The 25,951-nt window shown below is 40.0% G+C and overlaps 1 protein-coding gene across 2 annotated transcripts; it reads right to left on the reverse strand.

The window, feature by feature from the left end:
* Nucleotides 1-1,424: 1,424 nt before the first annotated feature.
* Nucleotides 1,425-25,856, reverse strand: TMEM87A (transmembrane protein 87A). 2 transcript variants are annotated; one of them, XM_075425477.1, is made up of 20 exons: nucleotides 25,683-25,856; nucleotides 24,664-24,721; nucleotides 20,709-20,806; nucleotides 19,725-19,841; nucleotides 18,025-18,078; nucleotides 17,874-17,930; nucleotides 16,136-16,283; nucleotides 15,348-15,409; nucleotides 13,288-13,471; nucleotides 12,333-12,432; nucleotides 11,500-11,593; nucleotides 10,290-10,362; nucleotides 9,124-9,228; nucleotides 7,913-7,971; nucleotides 7,554-7,657; nucleotides 7,121-7,197; nucleotides 5,659-5,720; nucleotides 4,354-4,409; nucleotides 3,030-3,060; nucleotides 1,425-2,671 (listed from the first exon to the last, which is right to left on the reverse strand). In XM_075425477.1, exons 1-20 carry the CDS (start codon nucleotides 25,821-25,823, stop codon nucleotides 2,630-2,632), a joined length of 1,722 nt encoding a protein of 573 aa, XP_075281592.1. In that variant the 5' UTR covers nucleotides 25,824-25,856; the 3' UTR covers nucleotides 1,425-2,629. The 2 variants fall into 2 exon arrangements, with proteins under 2 accessions (XP_075281592.1, XP_075281591.1); XM_075425476.1 differs by lacking the exon at nucleotides 10,290-10,362 and adding an exon at nucleotides 10,908-10,983.
* Nucleotides 25,857-25,951: the final 95 nt, after the last annotated feature.

The raw sequence follows: 25,951 nt of genomic DNA on the forward strand, positions 1-25,951 counted from the left end.
GCTGCTTTTAGCCACTTCTTCTGCCATTGTAATTGCAGCAGTAGTTGTGCGCACGCCATAAGCCCACACGATACCAGAGGAACTGGGTTCTGATGCAAGTTTTCCGTAAGACTACAAACAAGGAAGTCACAGCACGTGCCTTGCTGCGTGCTAGGAAGCAGATGCTGCCTTCCAGTGATACAGAAACTCTGCCAAACGAGTAGAAAAAACAAGACCAGCTAACGAAGAGAGCAACAAGCGCCCTGTGGAATTCAGGACAACTTCAAATACTGACGGAAGGTACTATAGTGATGCAAGGGTAGAATGCAGCGAGGAGTACCTAAGACCACTCTAGTTGTAGGCTGAAAGCACCACACTGCTACTATATTTATTTTAGTTTTTAAATTATTAAACTATGAATGCAATTAGGGAAACAGTTTAGATACTTCACTTTTGTTCAGAAATTTCTGATTTCTCCTCTCTCTACTACTTTTCCAATCACAGACTTCCACTCTATTGTCAAGCTTAACAAGAAACAGAGCAACTGGGAATAACTACATTATAAATACCATGCAATAAACAGTTAATGAAAAGCAAGGGAACTTTGTGAAGATGTTAGCACTTTCTCAAGTGAGAGAACAGGTAGCAAGAAAGTGGAAGGACACAATGTAAGCCTTTCTACTCTTTGCCTAGCTTTTATTAAATAGTACATACAAACTTCTTTTGTGCTTCCAGTAGATAACATTTTTCCCTATTTGTCTCAAAACCCCCAAACAACCCAAAGCAACAGGACTAAAAAAAACACCCAACCCCCCCCCCAAAAAAAACATTAAATAGCAAGGTTTGTGTAGCTTTATTTCACAAAATTTCCTCTCCCCAAAAAGGATGTGGAGGTAATATTTGTTTCCTCTGTATCAATTAAGCATAGCCCATTGGAAGTGTTTTCTAATTAAAGATTCTACCTGTAGCCTAAAGGGACAGCAGAAGAGCTCCAGCAACTCTTGCAGGGGCAGACCGAGGTGGTACAGCCCCAGCTTTTTTCCTCTGCCCATCCGCTGACGGTTTGCTGCTCCCAGGACACAGCTAGCAGAAGATGCTATGCGCTTGCGCCTCAGCTACTCTACTGTAAAGTGCCACGTGTTCAGCATCAATTGCTGATAAAGATGAACTAGAGCTAAGCTACCAGACCTTACAGTGGAATGAATGAAGTACAGGCACATGTTCACTTCTGCTGACATAGAAAAGCTGACTCCCTATGCCATTCCAGCAGCAGCCATGTCAGCTCCCTTGAAGTCCAGCTGTGCCGCTGCTTGCTTGGTAATTATCAGTTGTAAGGGTTAATAACCCAAATTAGAGCTTTTGTCATACAGTCCACAATGGGTTTCCATGTGTAAGTTATTGCAAGTGAAGCATCTACAGCCAAACATAGAATAAAAACAGAACGCTGTCCAAAAGTTCTTTTTCATTTGAAAAGGAGAAACAAAAAGCAATTTATGGAATAGAAATCCGCAACTTGAACTGAAACAGTGATGTCTGAGTACCTCTTGGCTACAGGGACCCACTGGGACAGGAAAGCCCACCATCAGATCACTTACATGGGAGGCAGTTCTAAACAGATGCTGTAAACAGAACTATCCCAGCACTGCATACTCCCATCAAAGCCTCTTTCACATTAGGTGAGCAGTGCTTGCACACTCTACAAAGCGATTCCATCTCCTTGTAGGGATACCGACTTCTCAGTGGGAGATGTTACATGTGCAAGGAGGAGAGTTCTGCTGAAATGTCTAGTTAATACTTGCTGAACATGAGTAGTCAAGCATTTGTGGAGGAGCACCCCAGGAGTGGGTTTGGCGATGCTTGGGTTTGTTTTTTTTTGGGGGGTGTTGTTTTGTTTGTTTGTTTTAAACTAAATCATGCAACACATGGATGGTAGGGATAAATTACTTTTCCAGGCACCCACCACATTGCCGGCAATGAGATGTGCCACAACAGCAAGTGTTAGCTCTATGCAGCTGTTACCTATAGGTCAATGGCATTTAAAATAGAAAATCTTTCTTACACAGTGTTATGAATAAAATTGCACTTGGTTTTGTTAAAAACTCATATCACCGTAACGCTTCCAAATATTTCCTTTCTGGCATCTTAATTTTCTTCATTAACAGAATCTTCTCTCTGAAAACCTCTCATTTATGTTGGACACATGACATACAACAGCAGTAAGCCATTATCTACCAGAAAACTGGTCTGCTGTTTCTTCAGAGCGTATTTCTCTCTGTCCCCATCCTCCCCCCCAAAAAAGGTACAGGCAGTTCACCTCTAAGTGTCAGTTGTAACACTGAAATATAAACTCCTCAAGTGGACATTAGGAATTTTAGTTTCACAGATTAAATATTTGAAAAGTTACAGAAGGTGCTGGAATAGTACACATTTAAATTGCTTAAAAATCCAAACTTGCAGCAATGTTGTAAATTCAAATTTCCAAAAGGTTTATAATGTCCTTGTGAACTTCTTCTACAGCAAGATACTCTCATGACAATAAAGCATCAGACTTCCAAGGCTGAGATCAAGAAACAAATCAGCAGGATGCATTCGCTCCACCAAGCAACTTTACAAGAGGCGTCTCCACTTCCAATAGCAAAAAGCTACTCCTTCATTCCATTTTGGACCTTTCAAAGTGTGTAATCATTCTTTCCTGCAAAATAAAATACCCAATGTTGTCATTTCCCCCAATAGGTTTACGATATTCAGAAATAAGGTGGTATGCTTTGCACATTCACAACAAAAGCATACTTCTATGCATTTTAAGTCAGGAGTCCAACTTACACAGTAGATACATCACTTCTTTTAGAATATACATTCAAAATACACGTTTGTATTTGAAGAAATTATACCACGGTTGTCTCCACTATCCTCCCCACCCTTGTAGTAATTTACTGCTGCAATGGCAAGATCAGAGAGCCTAGTTCTAATAAGCCAAGTCCTTAACAACTGACTCATGACTCCTTTGGCATGTCAGAAGACTAATTTGAACTGAACATTTGTTTACTGACCTCATCTGAATCCAGAAGAGCTGGAAGAGCACTGCAGGGAGGGGGGGGGGGGGGGGGAAAAAGAGAAATAGTTAAGAGAATTAGGGCACCTACTGAGAGCATGTTATTCACAACCATTTTCAGCCTTACGTTTCACCTTCAGCTTTATAGGGCACAGGACATCAATAATGTAGACCTTTCAATTAAACAGACAGAAATTAGCAAAATATACACACAAAGAGGAAAGGCCCAAAGAGTATTCTCAGTGACCTGCACAGTTTAAAAAAAATTTTTTTTTAAGCTTCTCATTACCAACTGAACAATTCCCAAGTTGCCACAAAATAAGCTGCATCATTTATATGGGAAGACTGCTGAACTACACTGAAGAAACTTACAATATGGGACCATATTGTAAAAACACATCCCAGAAATCAAACAAGTTACACTGGTATCATAGCCTTATCAGCTACGATACAACTTCTATCTATATATTTGGATGTCATCTCTTCACAACGCTGATCGACATACTTTCAAGAACAGAAAACCCTGCAGCAGACTACCTCAAAGCGCCCTTTCCCAGCTTCTATCAGTCTAGTCCTTGTTTTCTTAGGGAATCCTACCACTCTTCAAAAAAAACAAAACAAAAAAAGTACTAGAACTGGGAAAAACAAATTCAATTGAGAAAACGCACTTTTTCATCCTCTTGAAGCTTCACCTAATTTCTTGTCTTTATCTAACTTCAAGCAGAATTTTGTACTTAAATCCAGAGCCTCTGCAAAAATTACCTGTTCAGATTCGTGAACATAATTGATCTGTGAACTTCTGTTTTGCTATGAAAAAATTAGACACTGACATTGTTAGGATGTAAAAGTTATTAAAACAGAATAGAAATGGACTGCCTACCTAGCTGACTGTATTACTAGAAGCATAATCATAACTCAGACATTCCAAATAAAGTTGACAACTAAATGACATTATTCAGTGGTTTACATTCAGCAAGCTACTCAAAGGACTTTTCAGAGCACTAAACAGAAAGAGGGTTGGTTTGTTCTTTGTTTTCTGGATTTAGTTAGTTTTAACTTCATTGAAGCGCAAGCAAATCAGTCTGTGGTTTCACAGTCCGAGAGGGTGCTCCTTAGGTCAGCATGTGTGTGAGTGGCATGAACTTTAAGTCTGACAGACTGCATAAATCCAAGTGAAGCATGCCAAGAAGTCAGAGGCCAGTTCCAGGCTGAGCTCCATATCTGCTCGTGTAAGTGCAGCATACAAGTTACAAGGCATTCTAATGTATTTGTGCTCCTGTGTCCAAGGAACCTGCTTTTCTTGTGACTACAAAAATACTCACACATCTGTCACCGATGAAGGAACATTTTCCTCTACCCACTTCAGGTCATCCTCCTGCTACAAGTACAGAAATTAAATGAAAAACAAAAGTCAGTTTTCCCAAAATGCTGTCACATGAAAAACAAAAGTCAGTTTTCCCAAAATGCTGTCACATGCAAGCCTTTTTATTCTCAGCCTACTTAACAAAAAACCAATGTATTTACATAAGTTCAAAAAAAAACCCGAAACACAAAAACTCCACCTTCAACTGGATTTCTGAATTACAGAAAACACATTCCAAGAAAAAAAGATAAAAACCCACCTATAACCTACTGTCAACTCTGTAACACTCTAATGGTGACTAGGAAAAGCAGGCTGTCAGGACACTTTGGTTATTTACATGATCTAGTTTAGTCTCCCACAAAAGAACATTATCTTTAGAAGATGTGACAGATGAAAAATTACTACAAAAAGCACAAGCTAGATTTTGCAAAGGTAAGTTAAACTGTATTGTCAGGGTTTCTCATTTCTGTCTGATGAACACTCTCTAGTTCACAACACAGGCACACTGGTTTTGAAGTTGGAGAACTGACCCTTTCTGATCCCCCCCAAAACCAGAAAAGCTAGATTTTCATGTTATCCTCAGGTAAGTAGTATACAGCTGCAACCAACCTTTGAGAAAAACAATGTTGACAACAAAAATATTACTGCTATTACCATGAATTCCTACAGGTTCTTTCCACTTTTAAATTCATGCATGAATTCCATAAAAAGATTCCGAGACAAGTTTTCTACCTCCTAGCTGAATGTGAAACCACCTCTGCTTATAAGCCACATGGAAAAAATGCAGATACATTAAAAATGTTCCACGTAAACTATTTACATAGCTACATAATAATATGCACATCACCCCATTCAAGTAATGAATCACAAATCTCAAAATTAGAAGGCAATTAATTTATTAACAATATGGCTCAGCTTCCCTCTCCACCTGACAAACTTGTTAAAATAATGTACCATTCATTATCAGAATACAGTATTATGCAGTTCTGTCTTACTGGATTGTGCAAACATTCCTAAAGAACAGACTGCATTCTGAAGTTTCCATTGCATTTACAGGAAATTAGATTTAAAACTTCTATTTACTTTCTTTTCAGAAGTACTGTAAACATATGATGCTTTGATTCACTCCCACTCTGAAGCAAACCATGACACTCATATTTACAGGCCGAACACTTTGCATAGTTGTGAACTACTACGGGGGTGGGGGGCAGACACAAAACAAGAGATGGATCTATATCCTTTGAGGTAGGGAAGGAATACTCACAGCTTTGTTTGCTTTTACATTCCCATTTGGTTCTTGCTTTGTACTTCTCATTTTCATTCCCTCTGAAGACAAAAGAAGGAAAAAAATTGGTGTTAGTGAACTATAATTGTTCATAGACTGTAAAAGTGTTGAGTGTTCATTCAGAATATTTCATCAAATCCAAAGAGACAGAGTAAGACAGACAAGTTATTCGTTAAGATAATGCTTTTCTGTTGAAAGGCTTCTATTTTTCTTGACAGGTAGAGTACGTAGTTTTTCCTGAATTTTGCAATTTTATCTAGGAAATATCAATTTCTAGTCCCTTCTATCAATCAATTTCTATCTATCTATCAATTTCTAGTCCTTTCTAGTCCTTTTCTCTAAGCCAGACATAAGTAGCATAGACAGTTGCTCAGAGCAGCTGTGGCATCTCCATCCCTGTACTCGACAGCCATCTAGACATGGTCCTGGGCAACCTGCTCTAGGTGACCCTGCTTGAGCAGGGTGTTTCAACAGGACGACCTCCAGAGGTCCCTTCCAGCCTCAACCATTCTGGCTGGGAGATATAGTGGGAGACATATGTAACTCCCAAAATTTATTTTACCTACTGACTGCTGACCAGCCACCTGGCTGACTTCAGAGCTGAGAGGTAACATGCATCTCCCAGCCTGGCAGACAGCCAGATATAGCTGATTTGGCAAATGCATCCAAGGGATCACACACTCCTCCCCAACTCCTAAAAAAGCGAAACAGCACTGATATATCCCAGCAGAATAGGTTTGTGGACAGCTAGCAGCCATGGGTATGTCACCCTACCTTTTACACAGCTTATAAACAATAGTGCTATGAGGACAACAGACATAGTAGAGAGATGGGAGGCAGTGAAGAGAGAGGGTTTTATAGTAGGAGGGGAATGAGTGGAGAGAAAGATGCAATCTAGTGTTATAAAGCAGGACTCTTTCATTCATATGTAATTTCATGAATATGTAAACATACTCATTCACATCCTTACACTGGACCGTCCTTTACTAGGCCCTAATACGGAAAATTAAGACTATTACAGAGTTCAGAGAACAGATAATAAATGAAAATCCTTAAACTTGATTTTAAAAGAGAACTCAAACTAAACTGTAGCCTAGCAACAACATCCAAGAGATCCTCGAATAGCCATCATCACGACTGGATCCAAACCTACGCCTTGACATATTTAATAAAACAAAGTCCAGTGGACATGGTAAAGCAACCAAAACTGCAGCAGTGTGTTCAGTGTCATCTGAAAACCCCAGAATTTAAACAGGCAATGTAAACACAAAACATAAAGCCAATGTTTCCTCTACAACTGCGTAAATCAATGGCATCAGGGAGGCATTGACTTTGCTTTTACAGCAGTAATGAACTTTTTGCCAGAGAACCTGAGACCTCCCTCCACAGAAGTACCTCTTCAATACTGAAATTACGCGGGGAAAAAAAGTTTTTGTCATACCAAAGCTTTCCTTTAACATTGGCTCTTTCTGCTCATCATCCTCCTCCTCCTCTTCAGACAGTGGTGAGAAAGCAAACCTTCAGGTGGGAAAGAATGAATGCTATCTTAGAATAGTATCTCTTGCCACCCAAGAAATTCATTACTCTGACATTCACGACTTGATTATTCTGTGTAGTTCATTGTTTTTAAGACTTAGGCTACACTACATAATCAAAAGTTTAAGTCACTTTTAAAATAAGTTCACCATCAGGAACAGATTGAATTTTATCTATGTGACTTCCTACACTTACTTTTCCTTAAGGCCCTACACACACTGCCTAATATCCTTATGGATCAATATACAGTGACTAAAAATCACCCATGAGTACTTCTCTAGCTAAACAAGCACTCCCAAAAAAACAGTAATTTTAGAAAGCGCTAAGAAAATATGAACCTTTGGTTGTTAGCTGATGGTCTCCACAGAATCATGATGACAAAAAGGATCATTGAAAACAATAAACGCCAGATAGCATCATCCACCCATAGCTCCTGCCAGTCCTGTCAAGGAAAACAGCAGCACAAATAGAAAAAGTTGTGAAGAAAATGGCTCTGTGTCCTCAGCTCTTTCCAAGGGTGAACTACAGGCATCTGACAAAGAGGCTCGTTTCCCAGAACAGTGAGAATTTTAGCACGTGGTATATTACTCTAAACATAATCCACAGAAAAATCTGTTCCAGAATGCCCAATCTCTTACACTGCCAAATATAAACTGAAAGAGGCAGCAACTGCAGAAAGCATTCAATATAAACTCACCGACTGACAGTCCACCAGCCTGAACTTCATGGTGGTCCAGATGATAAATACAATAGATGCTGCAACATTAAAACAAACAAGCTGCTTATTACTACAAAATATGCTAATCCAAATATACTACTAACACGACTGTGTTTCCCAACAAAGGGCAAAGACCTAAAAAGTGAATTATTGGAATCCAATTTATTAGTTTTGGAAAACAACAGATTGATTTATTGCACTGACCTTATACAGTAGTTGAGGCACAGACCAGTGTATTTTGTTCTTGGTTCTTCAGAGACACAAGGCATTAATCAAGTATGAAGTATTTAGCTGAACTCCTCATCCCCATTCACTATTCCTCTATTACCTCCATCTAGTCTCCAAACATGGTTTCATTATCAGTTGACAAATAAAGCCTACCTTGAAGTAAACAAACCATCTGATCTGCCTGAATGCTTAAGCATTCAGATCTTGACCCATCAGAGTTCCAGTGCTCAAACTATGCTCTCAACACAGTTTTAGAAAATGAAACTTTGCTCCACTAAGGTGTTCTATGATGACTAAGAACCAGATGCTGCAAGGAATTTAATCAGAGCTGTCAATTAAAAGTAATGCACCTTTTTGTTTGTTTAAATAAAAAAGCACAGTGCTTGGAAGTTTTCTGCTCATTGTATGGATAGCATTTCCAAACAGGTGAGGAATGGAGCACCTGGAAGCACCACAGATTTATTCTTGAAGTTCAGTCCATCACTACTACAAGTGAAAGAGAATCTGAATCTGTATTCTTCCAGAATACAGGGGGGATTATGTTACAATACTAAGAATAGTGGTTTTTTCCAAGAAACCCTCTAGTCTTCCGACATCTTAAAAATCCCATAGAACACAGTGATACTGCAGTTTTGGCAAAAACTACCTCTGTGAATTTGACAGCATAGGATAATAATCTTTTGCCCCCAGCAGCTTTAAAAGGGACAAAAAAGTGCTCCATTAGGGGAGCTGCATAGAACTACTGATCTCAAACTTCAGGACTAATAATCCACTGCCTCTAAAGTACCTGTGTAACACTTGGCATAAACCCACTACTAGAAATGGGTCAAGCGTTAGAAACATCAAGTACTCTGACTGCATTTACAGAAAGGTCAAACTCAAAAATCTGCTTTAGTGATCAAATCAAGCCATATATAGATATGGCAAGTGCTCTTATTTGATTAACACAATTTTCTGCTTACCTGCTACAGCCAAGATGAGTGTGTTGGTGAAGTGACGATACAAAGACAGTTTCACAACGTTCCTTCGAAGTTTTAGCAGTTTCATTGTTTGAGTTAAACTGATGAATATGTATGGTAAGTCAAGGAAAGCCTCTGGAGGGACAAGCTGGTCACAGACTTAGGAGGGGACAGATCTTATGATCACCAGCTCTCCCACTCACACACTTAGCCCTCTAAAAAGGTAGACCAGACTCAGCAGAAGAAAAGTTCATCCTATGACAAAGGTGCCAAAAAGCAGGATCCATCCCTTTCACATTATGTAGTCATCTAAACCTAGAACTCTTGTCACACAAAGATGGCATCCAAGCATCTGTTTTGGACTATGGCCCATTCCTCCAAAAGTGTCAAATGTATTTCTGATAAATGGAAAATCAAGTCTGAACTGAAAGTGAGTTAAAATTCAATTAGTGCACACACATCTTCACCCTTTTGCCTACAATTTTATTTCCATAGTGACAAAACAAGTGCTTAGGAGAGATATCATGCTAGAAGAGAATTGGGGTTCTCATGGCTGGGCAGCAAGCTACTCACATTTTAAACAAAGTTATGTGATTGATTTTCACTAATAATAAGTTATACGGATTTTGCTATACATGGCTTTGAGTTCGGCTCTTGACAGCAGTTGCTAAAGTCACACAAGATTATGGTTGTTTGGATGTAATGTCAAGACACCAAAAAGTTAACATTGCCCCATTTTGTCATCTAACTACTTCAAGATGAGTTCACATTTTACAGAAAGAATTTTAGGTTTGATGTTGCTAAGAAACCTTCTCCCCAAAGCATAAACTGAGTCTGTTCTCCAAAGGCTACTACTATAGTATTGTTACAGGGATACGCTAGAACAAGTTAATTTCACACCTTGACAATCAGAGACTGGTAACAGACAGACTTAATCTATGTTCAGAAGCTACTCTAACACAGACACCTACTGGTTACCTAGTTTTCCTTGTACTGGCTGTAGCAGCAGCTTACCTGAATACTCAATTACAAAGGTTCTAATAACTTTATTGGAAGTAGAAAGAACATATACTTGAAGCTGATTTTAAAAAAAAGTTCAGCCAAAAAGACTCCCCAAAAAAAAAACAAATTTGAAAGAAAACACACCCCACCAAGTAAAATAGTGAAGGATATCCACCAGCACAGGGCAGTATCTAGGAAAGCCAGGGGAATAAAAGCCAAGGAGGCAAGATCATTCTGGGCCTGGAGACAAAGAGAGAGCCAGTAAAAACAAACTGAAAAGGAGACAAGGTACAGAAGAAGTGAGGAGTGTCAGGCTATTTTATGACAAACCACAAATACTCCACCACAATGTTTTTAAGTTTTACTGTAGAAGCAGAAGGTTTGAACTAAAAGTTTAGTCCAATGCACACAGGGGAACTGACAATACCACACTGCCAGTTCTCAGTTCTCCACCAGCAAGTAGTAATCCAGATCAAGTCAATCTAACACTGTTAAAAGGAGCCTCTGCTAAGGTGACTGCTGCGATGATGTGCTCTGGCCACTTCCATTACAGAAAACTAGCAATCTGCTTGTTAGAAATGTAGTAATTAAATCTCATACACTATCCATGGACAAACTGAATGCTCAACTGGCAAACATGAGTTTGACTGAAAGTGGCAAAAATTGCCTTTGTGTGTACATCAAAAACTATCAAAGTCCCAACTGAGACAAGCAAATCACCTTTTATTCCTTTTAAGTATAAGACAGAAATAATAAGCTTGTAATATTCTGCAGTTTATGAAAGGATATCCACAAAATAATACAGGCATCAATCATGGACAGGACCAAGTTTGCTATCAGAGCCACAGTGTCATAGAAAAACTGAAAAAGTACCAAATATGACATGTTAAATACCTTATCCCAAAATACCAAAAACAGAACAACAGAAATCTACATCCTGAGATGCACTTCTTAAGGAAGTAGTAGCACCAGTCACATGCACTTCCCAAGGTACAGCCTCCAAAACTGGAGTGGTGGAGGCTATTTTTTTTTGAGACTCATGGCCAGGTGACCCAAGCTGTACGTTTGTGTCTGAAACTAGCCCTGCCTAATCTGAAGTATCAGACACAAGGATCCAGACAGAATACAGTGTCTGAAGTATGACTAATGAGAAAACTACTAGAATTATTTTAAAATACACATAATTACATCCTGATAAACATAGAAGACATCAAACTTAAAATAGCTGTCAATAATCCACACCCACAGTCTCAGAGTTTAACCACTTCATTGTCTCTGTTGCCTTTTTTCAGTATAGCCCTGGGATTCTTCCTTAGCACATAAGTAAAGCCAGTAGCATTAGTGGCATATGGGAAAATTCAAGCAATTATTACTCACCCCTGTGACTCTAAGTACACCTTCCATGCCAGAAAATAATAGATAAAGGGCACCAGCCATAACTACTTTGTGAAGAGTAACTCCAAGGCGAGGCCTGCAGGAAAACAAAGTGAAATTTAGATTAAGTGGGGAAAAAAAGTTGTCATGTCAACATGAGTCTAATGTAAGGCATGAAACATGTGAACAAAAAGGTCCTTGTGACAAGCCATTTCTAGATCAAGAAATAATTTTATTATGGTACTATTCATCCTGTCTCATGGCACGATGTGACTAAGGAAGAGATTGTAACAGTCCTGTTTCCTAGTTAACTGTTTAGCTTTTTACAAACATTTCAAGAAGTCTCAGCCCACCTCTTCATCACCCATTGCCCCAGCACACCCACACTTGCTAGAAGCTTCCACTACCACACAGCGTATTGTTTTACCATTGAATACAGCTAGGGACAGAGAGAAGAGGAACAATCTTGGCAACAGAAGCCTCCTAAAGCAGATCCCTTCCCCAGTCAGTGATTCTTGACCTCCCCCATTTCTAGAAGCTCCTCCTTGCCCAGAAGTAAGGCATAAAAAGCTCCCATTCCAGTCAGTATCTCAGCAGTGACTCAGAAACCTACCCAACAGTGGTACACAGAAGAGAGTGGGAAGAAGAATAATCACCATATGGAATTGTACGTCTCTCAACTAGTGAAGAAGTCTAGGCCTTTACAGCACTTAACTAAAGCACCTACCTTTTAAAGTAGCAAAGTACAAGGAGATTAAAACTGTCTTAAGTTATTAAAAACCAACAGTGAAAAGCCATTTAATAGAACTTGACAAACCTGTAACAGAACTACTCACTTGACTATCCCATATCCCAGGCTGACTATGATGACCAGAGTTCGAGCCAATGAGCGCTTCACAGCAGAAAGCAGTTCTGCCAGTATTACTGCTCCTTGAACTACCAAAAGCAAAAGAGGTGAAAGCCAGGTTATTAAAACATAATTTCTGCTTTATTAACTACTGCATGCAATTGTAGTCCGAGAGCAGACCTAATTATTTTCAGAAAGTAGACTATTATAATGTATCATCTTTTTATTATCTGCATCTGGAGTAAGCTTTCAGAAAAGACAGCTCACTTAGCATAAAAGCTACTGAAAATTTTTACATCCATAGAAAGAAGAGAGTGATTCTCAAAATGTTTATCCATAAGATCAGCCTATATGTCCAAACAAGTCAACTGACAAAACCTTCTGTACCATGGATATGGCCAATCAACAAAGTTGTAATGAAGTTTTACTTGCACAGTTTTATTTGTATGCATCTATTCGTTAAAAAAAAAAAAAAAAAATCAAACCAGAGTCCCAAAGTTTTATGCAGAAAGAATCGCTTAAGATGGATTATCAGGCTATGGCTGAATATTAAGTCATCTGCAATGCTGTAATGTTGAACAAGGAGTTTCGAAGTCTCTTTTCAAGACCAATACCAATTGCAAAAAATTAATTACAAGCTACAATTAGGAAGTCCTGCTTTAAACTTCAAGCCAGCACTACAGTGAATACTCTCCAGAACCTAGCATTTCACATCCCTAAGACACTACACTCAGAAGTGAGAGAAAGCAACAGCATCTTAGAAGAGCACAGGTCATCACATTTAAAATATATATTAAAAAAATGCAGAAACTCTGGTTCCCAGTTCTGCTTTGAAGCAATCCTCAAGTAATCATATACTTAATATGCATCTGTCACCCCAATTTAGCATAAGCCATTAGTGCTATGCCCCATCAATTAAACTGCAAGCTGCGATTGCTACTTACCAGATTCCCCTGTGTAGCGGATATTCTGGAACTCTGCATAGAAAACTGCTTTCTCGAGCATTCCCAGGAAGATAACAGCACCAATCCAGAACTGGATCCTCAGGAGATCCCGCCAGTAACAGGCTGACCACGCAAGCCATAGAACCCCGAAGAATACGTACACGATACACATCACCATGAAAAACTATTACACAAAAAAAAGAAGCAACAAATAGGAACCTTAAACCCAGAAAAATCACCTCCTTGTTTCCATTCCACAGCTCTAAGACAGCTCTATTTTCTCCCTGAGTATAGCAACTTTTGAAGTTTTATATACAGAAGTGACTAGAAACCAGCATTTCTTCATTTGTCTTCTCTGGATTCTTTTATAGTGACAGTCTAATTTCTCACTGCTAAAATCATAGTAATTGAATTGCTGAGCAATTTCTCTCCTGAAGAGCAGTCTGCCAATTTATTCCCTGGCAATTTTTCTAAGGAAGATATCAAGCACTACTAGCATTCAAAAACTTATCTAAGAGCTCAGGGAAATCATCAAGTACTAGAAATTCTGCCCTTTCTCACATATTATTCTATTACTACCTGCAACACACATTTACAGTACTCTGCAAATAAGCTTATGAGTCACCTTTACACACCGTTTCACAGAACAGAGATAAGCAACTCATGGTTGTAATCACTCTGTTCAAATGATATGACAACTTCTCTCAAAAGTTAATTTCCAGCAAATTCAGTTTTTGACCAAGCTTTAGGTCAGTCAAAAATCTGAAATTGAAAGAAACCCAGATATTCATTTCAAAATTTTCATTTTGAGATTTTTTTTTTTTTTCCCAGTCCAGTGCTAACTGCTTCAGAAGAACTTTCAGGGTACATGTCTCCTACAGTGAGCAATAAGCTTGACAATGCTACTCAGTGCTGAGTTTTCTAAATGACAACACCATACCAGAGCAAGTTAAGTTTTAAAAAAGGACACTGAGCTTAAGAAGAGAGATAAGTAGTAGTAAGACATTAAACGAATAGCAGGAAGCACTTAGCCAAAGTATAGGACAATAATAATCGAGCAGTCTCCTCTTGCAGAAAATTAGGTATTTTTAAAATGAAGCATTGAAGTTAGCTGCACAATCCACTGAAGCTTTCACAAACTGAAAACGCCTTCCTTAGGAGAACAGCTTACTGATCCTCACAGATTTTTACGTCTGACTAATCCATGCAGTTCAAATGGCAAGTACCTAGGCACACTGGTTCATGCTCAGATGGTCCATTACAGAAACATTTAGACAGAGACCTTTTTCTGGACCTGCCACATGGGGATTTTCACACTAGTGAATTACAAGGCAACAGACCTGCTAGAGGCTTTTTACTTCTGTCAGGCTCTCCTATTTACAGGCCACTCTTGCCAGTAGAGACCTTACTTCTTATTGATTCCCAGCTGAAGTCTTTCTACACTACATAAATATCTAAGTTCTTTTATTTTCTTAGCCTCCTGGACAGAGGCAACTAGAAACCAAGTCAACACCTCTTTTGAATTAAAAGGGGATTAGCTCTCTGTAGTTCAGTTATGCTTTCACTGTTAGGCAGTATTAACGACCTCCTCACGGGGTGTAAGAGAGCTGGTGGAGGAAGGAATATTAAGCTGTAAAAGAACAAAGAAAGCAGTGGCAAATGAAAGGGTAGCTGTAAACAAGCACAGACAGCAAATTTTCTAAGATATAAGCTAAGCAGAAAAACAGCATCAGTAAGACTGCTCAGTTTAGAGCTAATGCTACTGATAATTTCTGGAACCACAAATTGACAGGCATCAAGTCAAACAATCCAGAGAAGGACACCACCAGTGGCACATGCAAATGTCTGAAATCTATGTCTGTTTTCCCTACCTTGTATCTAGAGCACAAACAAAAAAACCCAAAACAAAACAAAACCCATCAAACCAAAAGACATCCTCTGCTAAATTATTTTTTCTGAGACACTGGCTTTGCATTTCCTGAAGTACAGAAGGAGATTATTTCATCGAGAAGCAAATCAGCTGACAACTTTAAAGGTCAAAGAAAAGCTGTTATACTTACAATCATCAGAGGATAGTCTGCAAGTGAGAGATACTCATATGGCCCCTTCAGTTCTATTGTCACTGTCAAAAGACAACCCAATAACCAAATTGAACAAGAACCAAAAGGAGAAAGCCAGGATAAAGTACTTAACTGATTTTTACTCAAGCGTAAAGAAATTCCAAATCGTCACATAGTTTTAAATCTAACTTGCACTTTAATCAAAGAAAGTTAAGACTCATAACACACTCGGCTAAAAGCATGCAATTAAAATCACACACTCCATTACCAAGTAACTCATGGCAGTACGTAATTTGTGCTCGAGATTCATGTGTAACGGAAGAGTTCAGAAACACACATAAGGTAGCCTTTTAAGGGGATTTTCAAACTTCTCTCAAGTTTGGATAGGTTATTAAAGCATTGTTAGATATACTATAATATAATTTCAAGGTGACAGTTATGATCTTTGTATTCTACATGATCTGAGCTTATTTATATAAATCACTGTGTTGGTCTGGACATTTCTGAACTACAACACCAAGTCTCAAAATTGAATTGCTTGGGGTGGTTCTTTACTTCCATCATTAAACTAACAGATCAACAGTCTTAGGATCTTCAAGACACTAACAACCACCTATTTTCTTACGATAAGAAAGAGTTGTAGTAGGTTTACACCTGTGTGAAGTGAATAGTGTCTTATGAAAATGAACCATACAGTATATATTAATGGTACCTTAGAATACACTCAGACTGGTATATGTAGTAAAAGGCACTATATTTTTTGCTTACTGTATAAACAGCTATCTTACTTGTAAAGGGCTTATTCTGATATGAGGAAGGTGTTGTTTTCTCCGTTCTTTTAACACTGGTACTAGAATTCTTCGCAGTTGTAACTCCAATTTGCACAATAAATATATATGGCCCATCTCGCCAAGTTCTGATAACAGCATTCATTGCCTGCAAATAAAATGTCTACATGTAAATAGTGCATAGTCAAGACAACACGGAAAAAACAGAAGTAGACTCACCATACATGGGTGACACCTTCCATGTAAAAATAAAGTTAGTCTCTCCCCAGGCCTACAACTTGTTAATAAATATTTGATACGTAAATTTTAACTCTATTTATTAGACATAATACTTTAAATTTAGTTGTTTGAATCCAGAAGAATCCTCAAAGACGTGGGACATGATCAGGGCTGATTTGCAAATTTAATACTGGCTTACTGCAAGAGTCATCTCTAAGATACTGCAAAAGCTACAAAGAATTCGGCAAAGCATCCTATTCCTTGTTTTCAGTCTAGAAACATTAGGACCCCCACAGAGACACTTCTTTCCTCCTGAAACCAATTGTCTGGCAACAGCACAGCTACATATAACTCAGATCCCTGGTGAAGGCTGAATTCTGTAGTGTAAGATAGCAGAGGTAGCTGAAAAGTAAAAGATTTCCATAGCAGTAATTTCCTGTGGAAACTCCTACTGCCCCTGCAACAGCTCTCATACCTGTAAGACTCAAACCCTGCCAATGAACTAATAGAGCAAGCTTGCCCAGATAAATATTTGCAGCATAAAACAAATCAGAGATTTGAGATCCAGCATACAAAACTTAATTCTACAGCTGAAGAAGTTCTAGCCATATCAGAAACCGCAATATCGGCCAAGAGCTTTAAGGTTAAAACTAAGACTACCTACATGTATGCCACTCACATGACCACTGCAGAACATCACAGACTTTTAACAGCCTCTCCAAGAGAATTTCAGTATGAAGAGCACACATTTCTTTTAAGAAACCTCCTGACTACAAGACCTAAAGCCAACAGAACTTCACATATAAAAAAAAAGTTTATGCTGATACTGACCAAAATTAAAAGACTTTGTTAAAAACACAGTAAACTTAGAAAATTTATATATTTTTAATACATAAATTTTGCCTTTAAAATATCTCCATCTCTTGCTACATTGATTTCATATTTCACAATTGCACGCACAGCTATTTATGTTTTAGCTTTAAGGTAACTGGCCCTGTAAACACACATGGAGTTACGTTCATTTTCTTTGTTGGCATCCAGGACATTCAATTTGAAGTTACTTTGACAGTCATTCCTAGTTAAGGCTTCAACATAATATATAATAAAAATACTAACAGATTCATAAATCAAAAGTAATCACTCAACTTGTTATGTACAGCATTTTAAAAGACTTACTAGTTAAAATTGAAACCAAATGTAAATTCTAAGTATTAGTCAACACTTAGATCATATAAATTATTTAAATTACTATGAAAAAAAGAAATTTATTTTTTAATTTATACCATCAGCTTGAACAGCATGAGTTCTACATTTCACATACAGAAGCGGTTACTCTGTTTTCTGTTTTTCCACACAGTGCTACCTGGTTTCAAGCTAAAAAAAAAAAAAACAAATCAGAGAACTGCACCATCCCTCTAAATGCTACCAGTAATTTCTTACAAAAAGAAATATAAACTTAAAAAAAAGAACAAATTAAGACTGATGGATTCCAAGGCATGTTTAAATTCAATATACATACAGTTTTATCTGCCACCATTGTGTGATTTCCTCCACTCTCCTTCTTATTTTTCAAGCTCTTAAAGAAAAACAGAAAAATGGATAAATCAATATGGCAAAACTACCTCTTCCATGCTTACACTCACTCATCAGAAGGAAAAAAAAAAATTTACCTCATGTTTCTCAGGTGACAGAGGCTCTGGATGAACAAATTCTTTATAGAAAATCTGCAAGATGTAAGAAAGGTACAGCATTTATAGGCACTTTGTATTAACATGACATTACCAGAAGAGCTTCCACTAAACTCAATTATAAGGAAGGATTCTCTGAATGGTTGTATTAGAGAGCTTTCATTTCTCTAAATCAAACAACTATCCATTTGTGGAGGGAGTCTTGAATACCTAGATGAGTATTTTGCCATTTGAGAGTTGCTTTTCCTCCCCTCAGACAACAGGTGTGTATTTTTAGAACGGGACCACAGACATGCCAGTAGTGAAGTTAATTGTATTTTTCAAATATGTATCTGTTGGCTATCTCCATTAGTAGATGAAGTTTACACAGACAGAAACAGGATTTGGAGATCTCTGCCTTAGTCTACGCAAAAAACGTACCTAGATGAACAGGTGCCTATTAGAAATCCAGATTTTGCCAACTCTCCCAAACTGTGGTGATTTAAAATCTAGTGAAACTGCTATATCACAATGGAAGAGTTGAACAATGAAAAGGAGAAATTTCTGTGACATTTCAGAAATTAAAATAGGAGAGGAACATCTTTCATCAAAATTCAGCAGACTTTTCAAAGGAATTGGAGGAAAAGTCACTTAAAGACTTTTAAAACCCCAGTTTCACCAACCTGAACATTCAGTTAAGATGCTCGAGTTCACATTACACAACTAAATCCAAAGATCTCTTCTATAAAACCAAGTAGAACTGATACATCTTCTATTATTAAACATAAAAAGCAGGCAGCATACAGATTATTTTGAAACCTTTCAAGCCATCTTCACATAGCAAAGGAATTACAGACATGCAAACAGATTATTAAAAACCCTTTTCAAGTCATCTTTAGGCATGTCTTCTCTTAAAAAAAAAACAAACAAACAAGAAAACAACACTAGGTTCAACAGTTATGAGACATTTCCCAGTATTCTCTACGCACAACCCTTTGTCTAAATCAGAAATGGCTGAATACAGATGCAACACTGCACAACTTGCCTTGAATTCTTAAGTACCCCACAAAATAAAGACAGCATGTTATACTGATATTGTCATCAGTATGACACAGCTTCGCCTGGTGATAAGCAGTTAGTGTATAGACTATGTTTGCACATTACTTTCCTATGCTGTTTTGCATTGTCTTCTCTCTTCAGTTTGATGTGATTCAAACACATTTTAGCACTACTTATTTTTCATTTTTAACCCACTATCAGTGCTTAAGTAACCAATTTCTCAACACGCTTTCATTTTCATTATTATAAATGAACATTATTTGAGCAAAAAAAGCCACTCCTTTGTAGACCCAAATTTAGTGGGAGCTTCACTCTGCTGCCAGTTTCACTCTGCTACTCAATTGGCAGTGGCCTTCTGTAAGTGAAACAAATTCAGAACACACAACCACAAACAAAAAGAAGCACTGAACTTTACAGTAGTTTCCTCCCACCCTGCCCATGGTGGGCCAGACGTTGAATTGCAAGCCAGAAGTAAAGCAAAATTAAGAAATCATCGTTGCAATTTGGTTGTCATAAACAGATAAAGACAAGTACCTCCCAATCTACAGTGATACTTACACAGGATGCTACACATCTAACAGGAACTACCACCTTCTCTTTACACTGCATGAGAGAAGAGAGCAAACTGAAGTTTCTACCCATACCTGAGGCCTGAAGAGCTCAGAGCAATTTGGAAACAGGAGAGACACTGTGGCATAGTATCCTGACCAACCCGGATGCTCTTCAGATGTAGCCCCAAAATAGTAGTCTGCCTGTTCATCCTGCCAAACACACAGAACAGAACTTAAGTTAGCATCCAGTATATCAAGTAGTTTACCTCAGTAGGCAGCTGCAAGATCTGGAGAGCACCATAACTTCCCTCTGCACACACTCTTGAATAGAATTTAATAGAATAAAGACCATCAAGACCACACAAGACTATTCTTCCTCAAAAGAAAAAAAAAAATGGGGGGGGGGGAACACCCCACACAGGTTTTCAGTAAGAATTAATATTTAACTAAAAAAAATTAAATCCTAGTATTCCTGCAGCAAAGGTACAACAGTCAGCATAAACTTCAGTCTACACAAACAAACTCTACTTCTATTGAAGATTAAAGACCACAGTACTATGTTAGGTTAGTAGTTATAACTGTCATATTTGAAGTAAACATGGAAAAGGTGTTACATAGTACAAACCAGCTGTGTTCTACCACATTTGATAGAAACACGCATTTTGTACAAATCACCAATACTTGCAATGTGCATCCATAAAGAACAGAATTCAGACTAAACACAAAAATATTCAGGTTTTTCTATTTGTTGTAAATAATATTTTCATCTACTATAAACTCACACACTTCAGTTTAGAGTCGATGCACTTATTTAATCTTCTGTGTTTAGAAGAATTCTGACAAACCCTTCCACCTTACCCAAAACCAAGAAGTCAGTAATACCAGCGAGCTGTGGATCAATTCCTCTCCATTCCATTTCCATTCCCAATGATCCAGAACTTTGTTACCTTCCAATGGAGGAGTGTCTTTCAGGCTCAAAGAGCAATGAGGATGCAAGCGAGACATCTCCAATCCCCTCAGCCCCAGATCTGCTTACCCCTAAAAATCATAACCCATGTTTTTCCGCACAATTCTTACCCCAAAGTTGAAGACTTCATTGTAGCAGTCAGAATATCTTAAGTACCAAGTAACATTGTAACTTTGGGAGGGATCACAAGCTTTTTCATCCCCTTCAACTAAAAAAAACAGGTAAGAACACGTAAAACACTGTCCACTTGTCATGCTTTTCCTCCCACTCTATGCCAAACTACCTTAATTTTATTTATGTTAAATACGAAACTGAAAGCAAAACAATAGAAAAACATTCTCCTCAAGTAATCCATTGCTGTTCAGTGAAAGAAAGAATCATGTGGAAAACAGAATTCCATTACAAGGTAACACAACTCTATTAAAGAGCTGAAGATCATTAAGAAGCTTTTTGTTCTCGAGACAATCAAGGATATTTCAGCAACTGCAAATAGCAAACAAGAGAATAGCAGTGACTCCCAGTGATTACAGTACACAAAAGGATTTCCCTTTCCAAGGTATGTGGGACAGATAGCAGGTAGAGAGAGCTAGGAACAGATCAATAATAAGGGCAATCTGCACAGATAATTTAAATACACCAATACCACCACCAAGAAAATAAATAAAAGGTAAGATTTTGCAAGTCAACAGCCACCTGCCCACTCCCAAAAGACCAACAAGCCATCTGTACATTAGCTCACTCAGGTAGCCTTGCAGCTTTGACCAAAACAGCAGTAAGACAGCTTTCACTTTGATTTATTAGAGAACAACATGTACGAAAAGCAAAACACAAGACTTCTCCCTCCACTCAGAAAAGATTGTGTGATTTTTATTTTTCAAATCTCATTATGAAACTAAAGCCTGACGAAGAGAATTTGACATTAAGAAGGTAAGCTTCACTCATAAACAAAATGAGCAGTGATTATTCAGAGACTTGGAAGAGCCATTCAGATAATTATGTTTAGGTTTTGCCAGTGGACGTATGGCAAAACTCTTTTGAGTTGACAGCATGTTTCTAGCAGCTAAGAAGTCCCCACACCTTCACAAACAACATTCATCTCAGACTAGACACCCACAAATTTGTTACAGGTACAGAGCTTTTCATGAATGTCTCCATGTTGACCACTGCAGGTAAAAAATGCAATTAGAAAAAAGACATTGCCATGGAGTCTTAACTGACTAATCTCACTTTAAACCATATGACTACTAAAGCAAGTATATGTAGAGCTAAAAAGTCAACAACTGAGTCTCTAATACCAAAGATTAAAAAATATTAAAGACTGGAATGCAATCTCTGAAAAACTATAGCTTCCTTATGACGCCTTCTGGTAAGCATGAAAACAAGGCATACATTCTCCACGTAGCCCTACTAAGAGGTAACACAAGCACTGCAGTGACGTGGGTAGATGGCAAATTCTTAGCAGACACAGGCTCTTCTGATAAAACTATTCAAATGGGGAATCTCTCAGAAAAGGGCTACCAGAAAATAGGAGGGATTCAAAACTACCTTTCAAATACCTTTTTACCTATTAAAAATAAGAAAGATTATTGGAACTCGATGTTCAGCAGTAACACCAACCAAAGTAAAACAGGCCACAACCAGAACAATCCGCCAACATCTGCAAACATCAAAACTGCAGAAACCTTGAAAAGGAAGTATTCTAAAAGATAGAAAAGGCATCCATGGCATTTATTGAATTCAGCAACATGGAAGTCTAAGTTCCTTCGCCTCCAAACAAAACCAGCAACATTCAACTCAAATGCAGCCTTTGTACTTATTTCGAGAGAACAGGATTTCTACCACAGTCCTAGACAGGAAACCAGATGCTTTCTACAATAGCACTGCAGAAAAGTAGTAGATAAAAATAAATTCATTACTGACAATACTAAACACCGGTGGCAGTCTTCCCAGTCAGAAGCAGAAAGCAGATGACACCAATGCACCACACACAAAAAAATCAAAAATCAAGAAGGGGAAAGAAAAAGGAGGAGGAGGAAATGCAGGTGTTCATCAGAAACACAAACCCATGAACAATCATGTTTGACAAGTGTCATACTGTCCACACAAACACCACAGAGCAGATGGAAGAGGCAACAGACAGCAAACAAAACGAGACCAGTTTCCATACAGACGCAGGCAGAAAAGAAACAATATGTAAAGCTGAAGCTTCCCGCTATCAGATGCAGTTTAAGTATCATCCAGGCTGAGAAACTAAAATTAAGTTCCTAGCCTTTCTTCCTTCCTCTTCCAGTGATTCATTATATAAACTCATGTAAATCTTTTAATCACACTGGTACGTAAAACAGGTGTCTTCACTAAAAAATGTTAAGGCTTAATGCCTGTTTAAAGGGTGACAGCACAGTGTAGCTGAAGTCCAGATCAGCAGCCAGGAGATCGAATTCTTACTGCCAGATCTGCCACAAACCTGTCTTGCAACAGACAAATTCAATTTTCTCTGTACCTTAGTTCCTTCCTTCTCTTGGTTATTTCAGCTGCACACCTCATGATTAGACAGACTGTACACTTCACCACGGGGACCCACATCTTAGATTCCACATTAGTCTGAGCACACTATCTCTATTAAACTTTAGACAAAGCCTAACAACTACAAAAGCTTCAAACGCCCTTTCAAACCCTCCCTGCACCTTCTCCCCAAGCATCAGATTTCTACATTTTGATCCTACAGCTGTGTACTTGGCCATTGTCTTGCTGCAAGCTGTGAAACTCAGCATTTGAGCTACACTTGACAAGTGGGAAAACCTTAACCCTGACACAACGGACCTTCACTAATAACCACTTTAAAACCAGCCTCCTATTTCAGATTCATGTGGGATTAATGGAGGCACTTTAACAGAGTCCGTTTGAAACACAGTGTCAAGAAGGGATGGTAACTTAAATTAAACTTGAAAATCTGTAAATTAAGTACTAAACATAAAAGAGCACAGCAATACGCAATTTTGTCAAGAAGGATCAGCTAATCCCCATCATATGTTGATTTTCTTAGCTAAAAAAAAGCACAATCACTGCAGCAGCTAAGTCCTGAAGTGACAAAGGCACAGATCCCACTAATTGTCTCTAAAGCAACTTTTATTTCCTCCTTTGACACAAGTGCAAAAAGGCATGCACAGACACTGTACCTGTGTAACTACCCAGTTAGCAGCTGGAGACCAAACAGCTTCCCCACCATGGTAAGAACTGGTTCAAACCACCCCTTAAAGTGCTCAAAGTGAATGGGAAAGATTTCAAGCCTTTCTAAATCAGCTAGTCACTTCCACAAGGCATCATCTAGTTGCCACCTAAATGCTGTCCTCATGTTCACAGATAAGAGGGTATTTTACAGAAATTCTCCTTTGGGCAGTAACCTACGTAACCCATAGCCCTGGCCAGATTAGCAAAGAGCAATAAACAGAGCAATAAACAGAAAGAACAAACAGGACAGCTGCAAATATGTTTGCTCTGTAGCGCACTCACACACTGTCATCAGGAGGAGACAACAGCTCTCAAAGAGAGCTCAGCCATACTGTGCAATGACATTCCCTTACCGTTCCCAGAAGCACCCATCTAAAAAGGAACAGGGCCTCAAAAAGCACTGCCTCCTGCACACTGGCATCAGCCACCCTGCAATACCAACAGCCCCTAGTCCCAGTCGGCACCAGGTCTCCCAGCTGAGGGAATTTAGCGTATCTCTTATAAAGAAAGCACATGTCACAGCAGGGCCCAGCCCATGCCATGCCTGATTACCCGCTATCCAAAATGAAGTGGAGCCCCCATTGCCCATCTTACCCTCTCCACAGAGGACTTGAACAGAATCATTTCTGCTACAGCCTGAACAGATCGCAGCTGTGAAGCATCAAGGCTGTTACTGCACTCAACCCTATCAGAGCTATGGCTTTCACCCAGTGCTAGATCAGCTGTCACTGCAACCAGGCAGCTAAACAGCTCACAGTGTTCCGAGACCCAAATGTTAAAGTAGGGGGGGGGTGCCAAACAGCAGAGCGAGCAGGTTAATCCCTTCTAACCACTTACATCTCAGGAAAATGGTGGTGTTGCTGAAGAGAATTTTCCCGAAGTTAAACTTCTTCCCCTGCGAAGGCACAGAAAAGAAAAAGGTATTAGTGGGCTTACTGTCACCGAGCTTAAGTAAACATCGTCTTTCACTGAAGAGTTTTAAGTCAATATAGCAATGAAAGTGAACGCCAAATCAAGAGCCAGCCTTACTGGATTTTCCAGTCATGCTTCACCACCCCTTCAACCTACTCTGCAAGTCGGCTTGAGAGGCTTGGGGCTTTTAGTTCTGCAAAACTGAGTCGATCAGCACCTTCTTGCTGTTAAGAAGGTCCAGAATATCGAACAAAAAGATTTTTTTGTTCCAAGAATCAACAGGATTCACCACGATACTTTAATTCTGCTCCCGCGGCTCAGGAGCCCCACGGAAAGCGAACGTCACTCCCTTCCGCAGCCCGGCAACGGCAGGTTTAATGCGCGGCAAAACAGATTTTCTCCACACAACTCCACACCCGCGCTCTGTAACAGCGGAGCTGGAAATTCCTCCACCACCACCACCACCCCCCCTCGGCTCAGCGCTTTGGGGTCCCGGCGCAGCCCGACGGGGGGGCGGGGGGGAGGCAGGGACACCTCTCCCCGCACAGCCCCCAGCGGGCCGGGCCCCAACCGGAGGGCGGCCTGCCTCCCCCCCACAAACCGCACCAGGGCCGCGCTCCCTCCGCCGGACATCGCGACTCTCGCCCCGCGGAAGCCTCCTCTCTCCTGCGGCCACCACCGACCCTCCCAGGGCGGCTCAAGCCGGGCAGAGGGCCCCAGCCCCGCGCCCTCGCACCGGCCCCGGGTGCGGTCACAGGGGCGGCCCGGGCGGGGACGCCCCCGACCGAACCGCAGAAGAGCGGGCGGGACAGGCCGCAGCCCTCCCGCGGCGCCCCGCCACGCACACATACGCCCCGACCGCCGCCACAGCTAGCCGGCCCGGCGGCTGCGGGGCTGGGAGCCCCCCAGCGCGACGCCCCGGCCGGCCGCCCCCCCCCCCTCACCATGAGCACTGGGAGCCGCCATTTGGAACGCTGCCCGGCGCCCGCCGCGCCCGTCAGCAGCAGCACCGCCAGCAGCCGCAGCAGGGCGGCCTCAGGCCGCCGCCGCCGCCGCCACCCCCCGGAACGCGGCGCCGCCGCCATCCCGCTGCACAGAGGCCGCCGCCGCACTAGCCGCGCCTCTTCCGCTCCCCGCGGGGCGACGCGGCTGCCGTGGGCCGGCGGGAGCGGCGCGGGGGGCGGAGCCGCCCCCCGGCTGAGCCCGGGCTGTC

The sequence above is a fragment of the Opisthocomus hoazin genome, chromosome 7 (genome assembly GCF_030867145.1).
Source record: "Opisthocomus hoazin isolate bOpiHoa1 chromosome 7, bOpiHoa1.hap1, whole genome shotgun sequence".
Taxonomy (NCBI): Eukaryota; Metazoa; Chordata; class Aves; order Opisthocomiformes; family Opisthocomidae; genus Opisthocomus; species Opisthocomus hoazin.

What these genes read in the sequence shown, in the direction of transcription:
- TMEM87A (XM_075425476.1), bottom strand. Translation starts at nt 25,823, where the DNA reads ATGGCGGCGGCGCCGCGTTCCGGGGGGTGGCGGCGGCGGCGGCGGCCT. An exon ending in TCAGAATAAGCCCTTTACAA is followed by an intron (nt 15,410 to 16,135) that starts GTAAGATAGCTG and finishes GTCTTTTGACAG; the next exon opens with TGACAATAGAACTGAAGGGG. An exon ending in CCATCAGCTAACAACCAAAG is followed by an intron (nt 7,198 to 7,553) that starts GTTCATATTTTC and finishes TCCCACCTGAAG; the next exon opens with GTTTGCTTTCTCACCACTGT.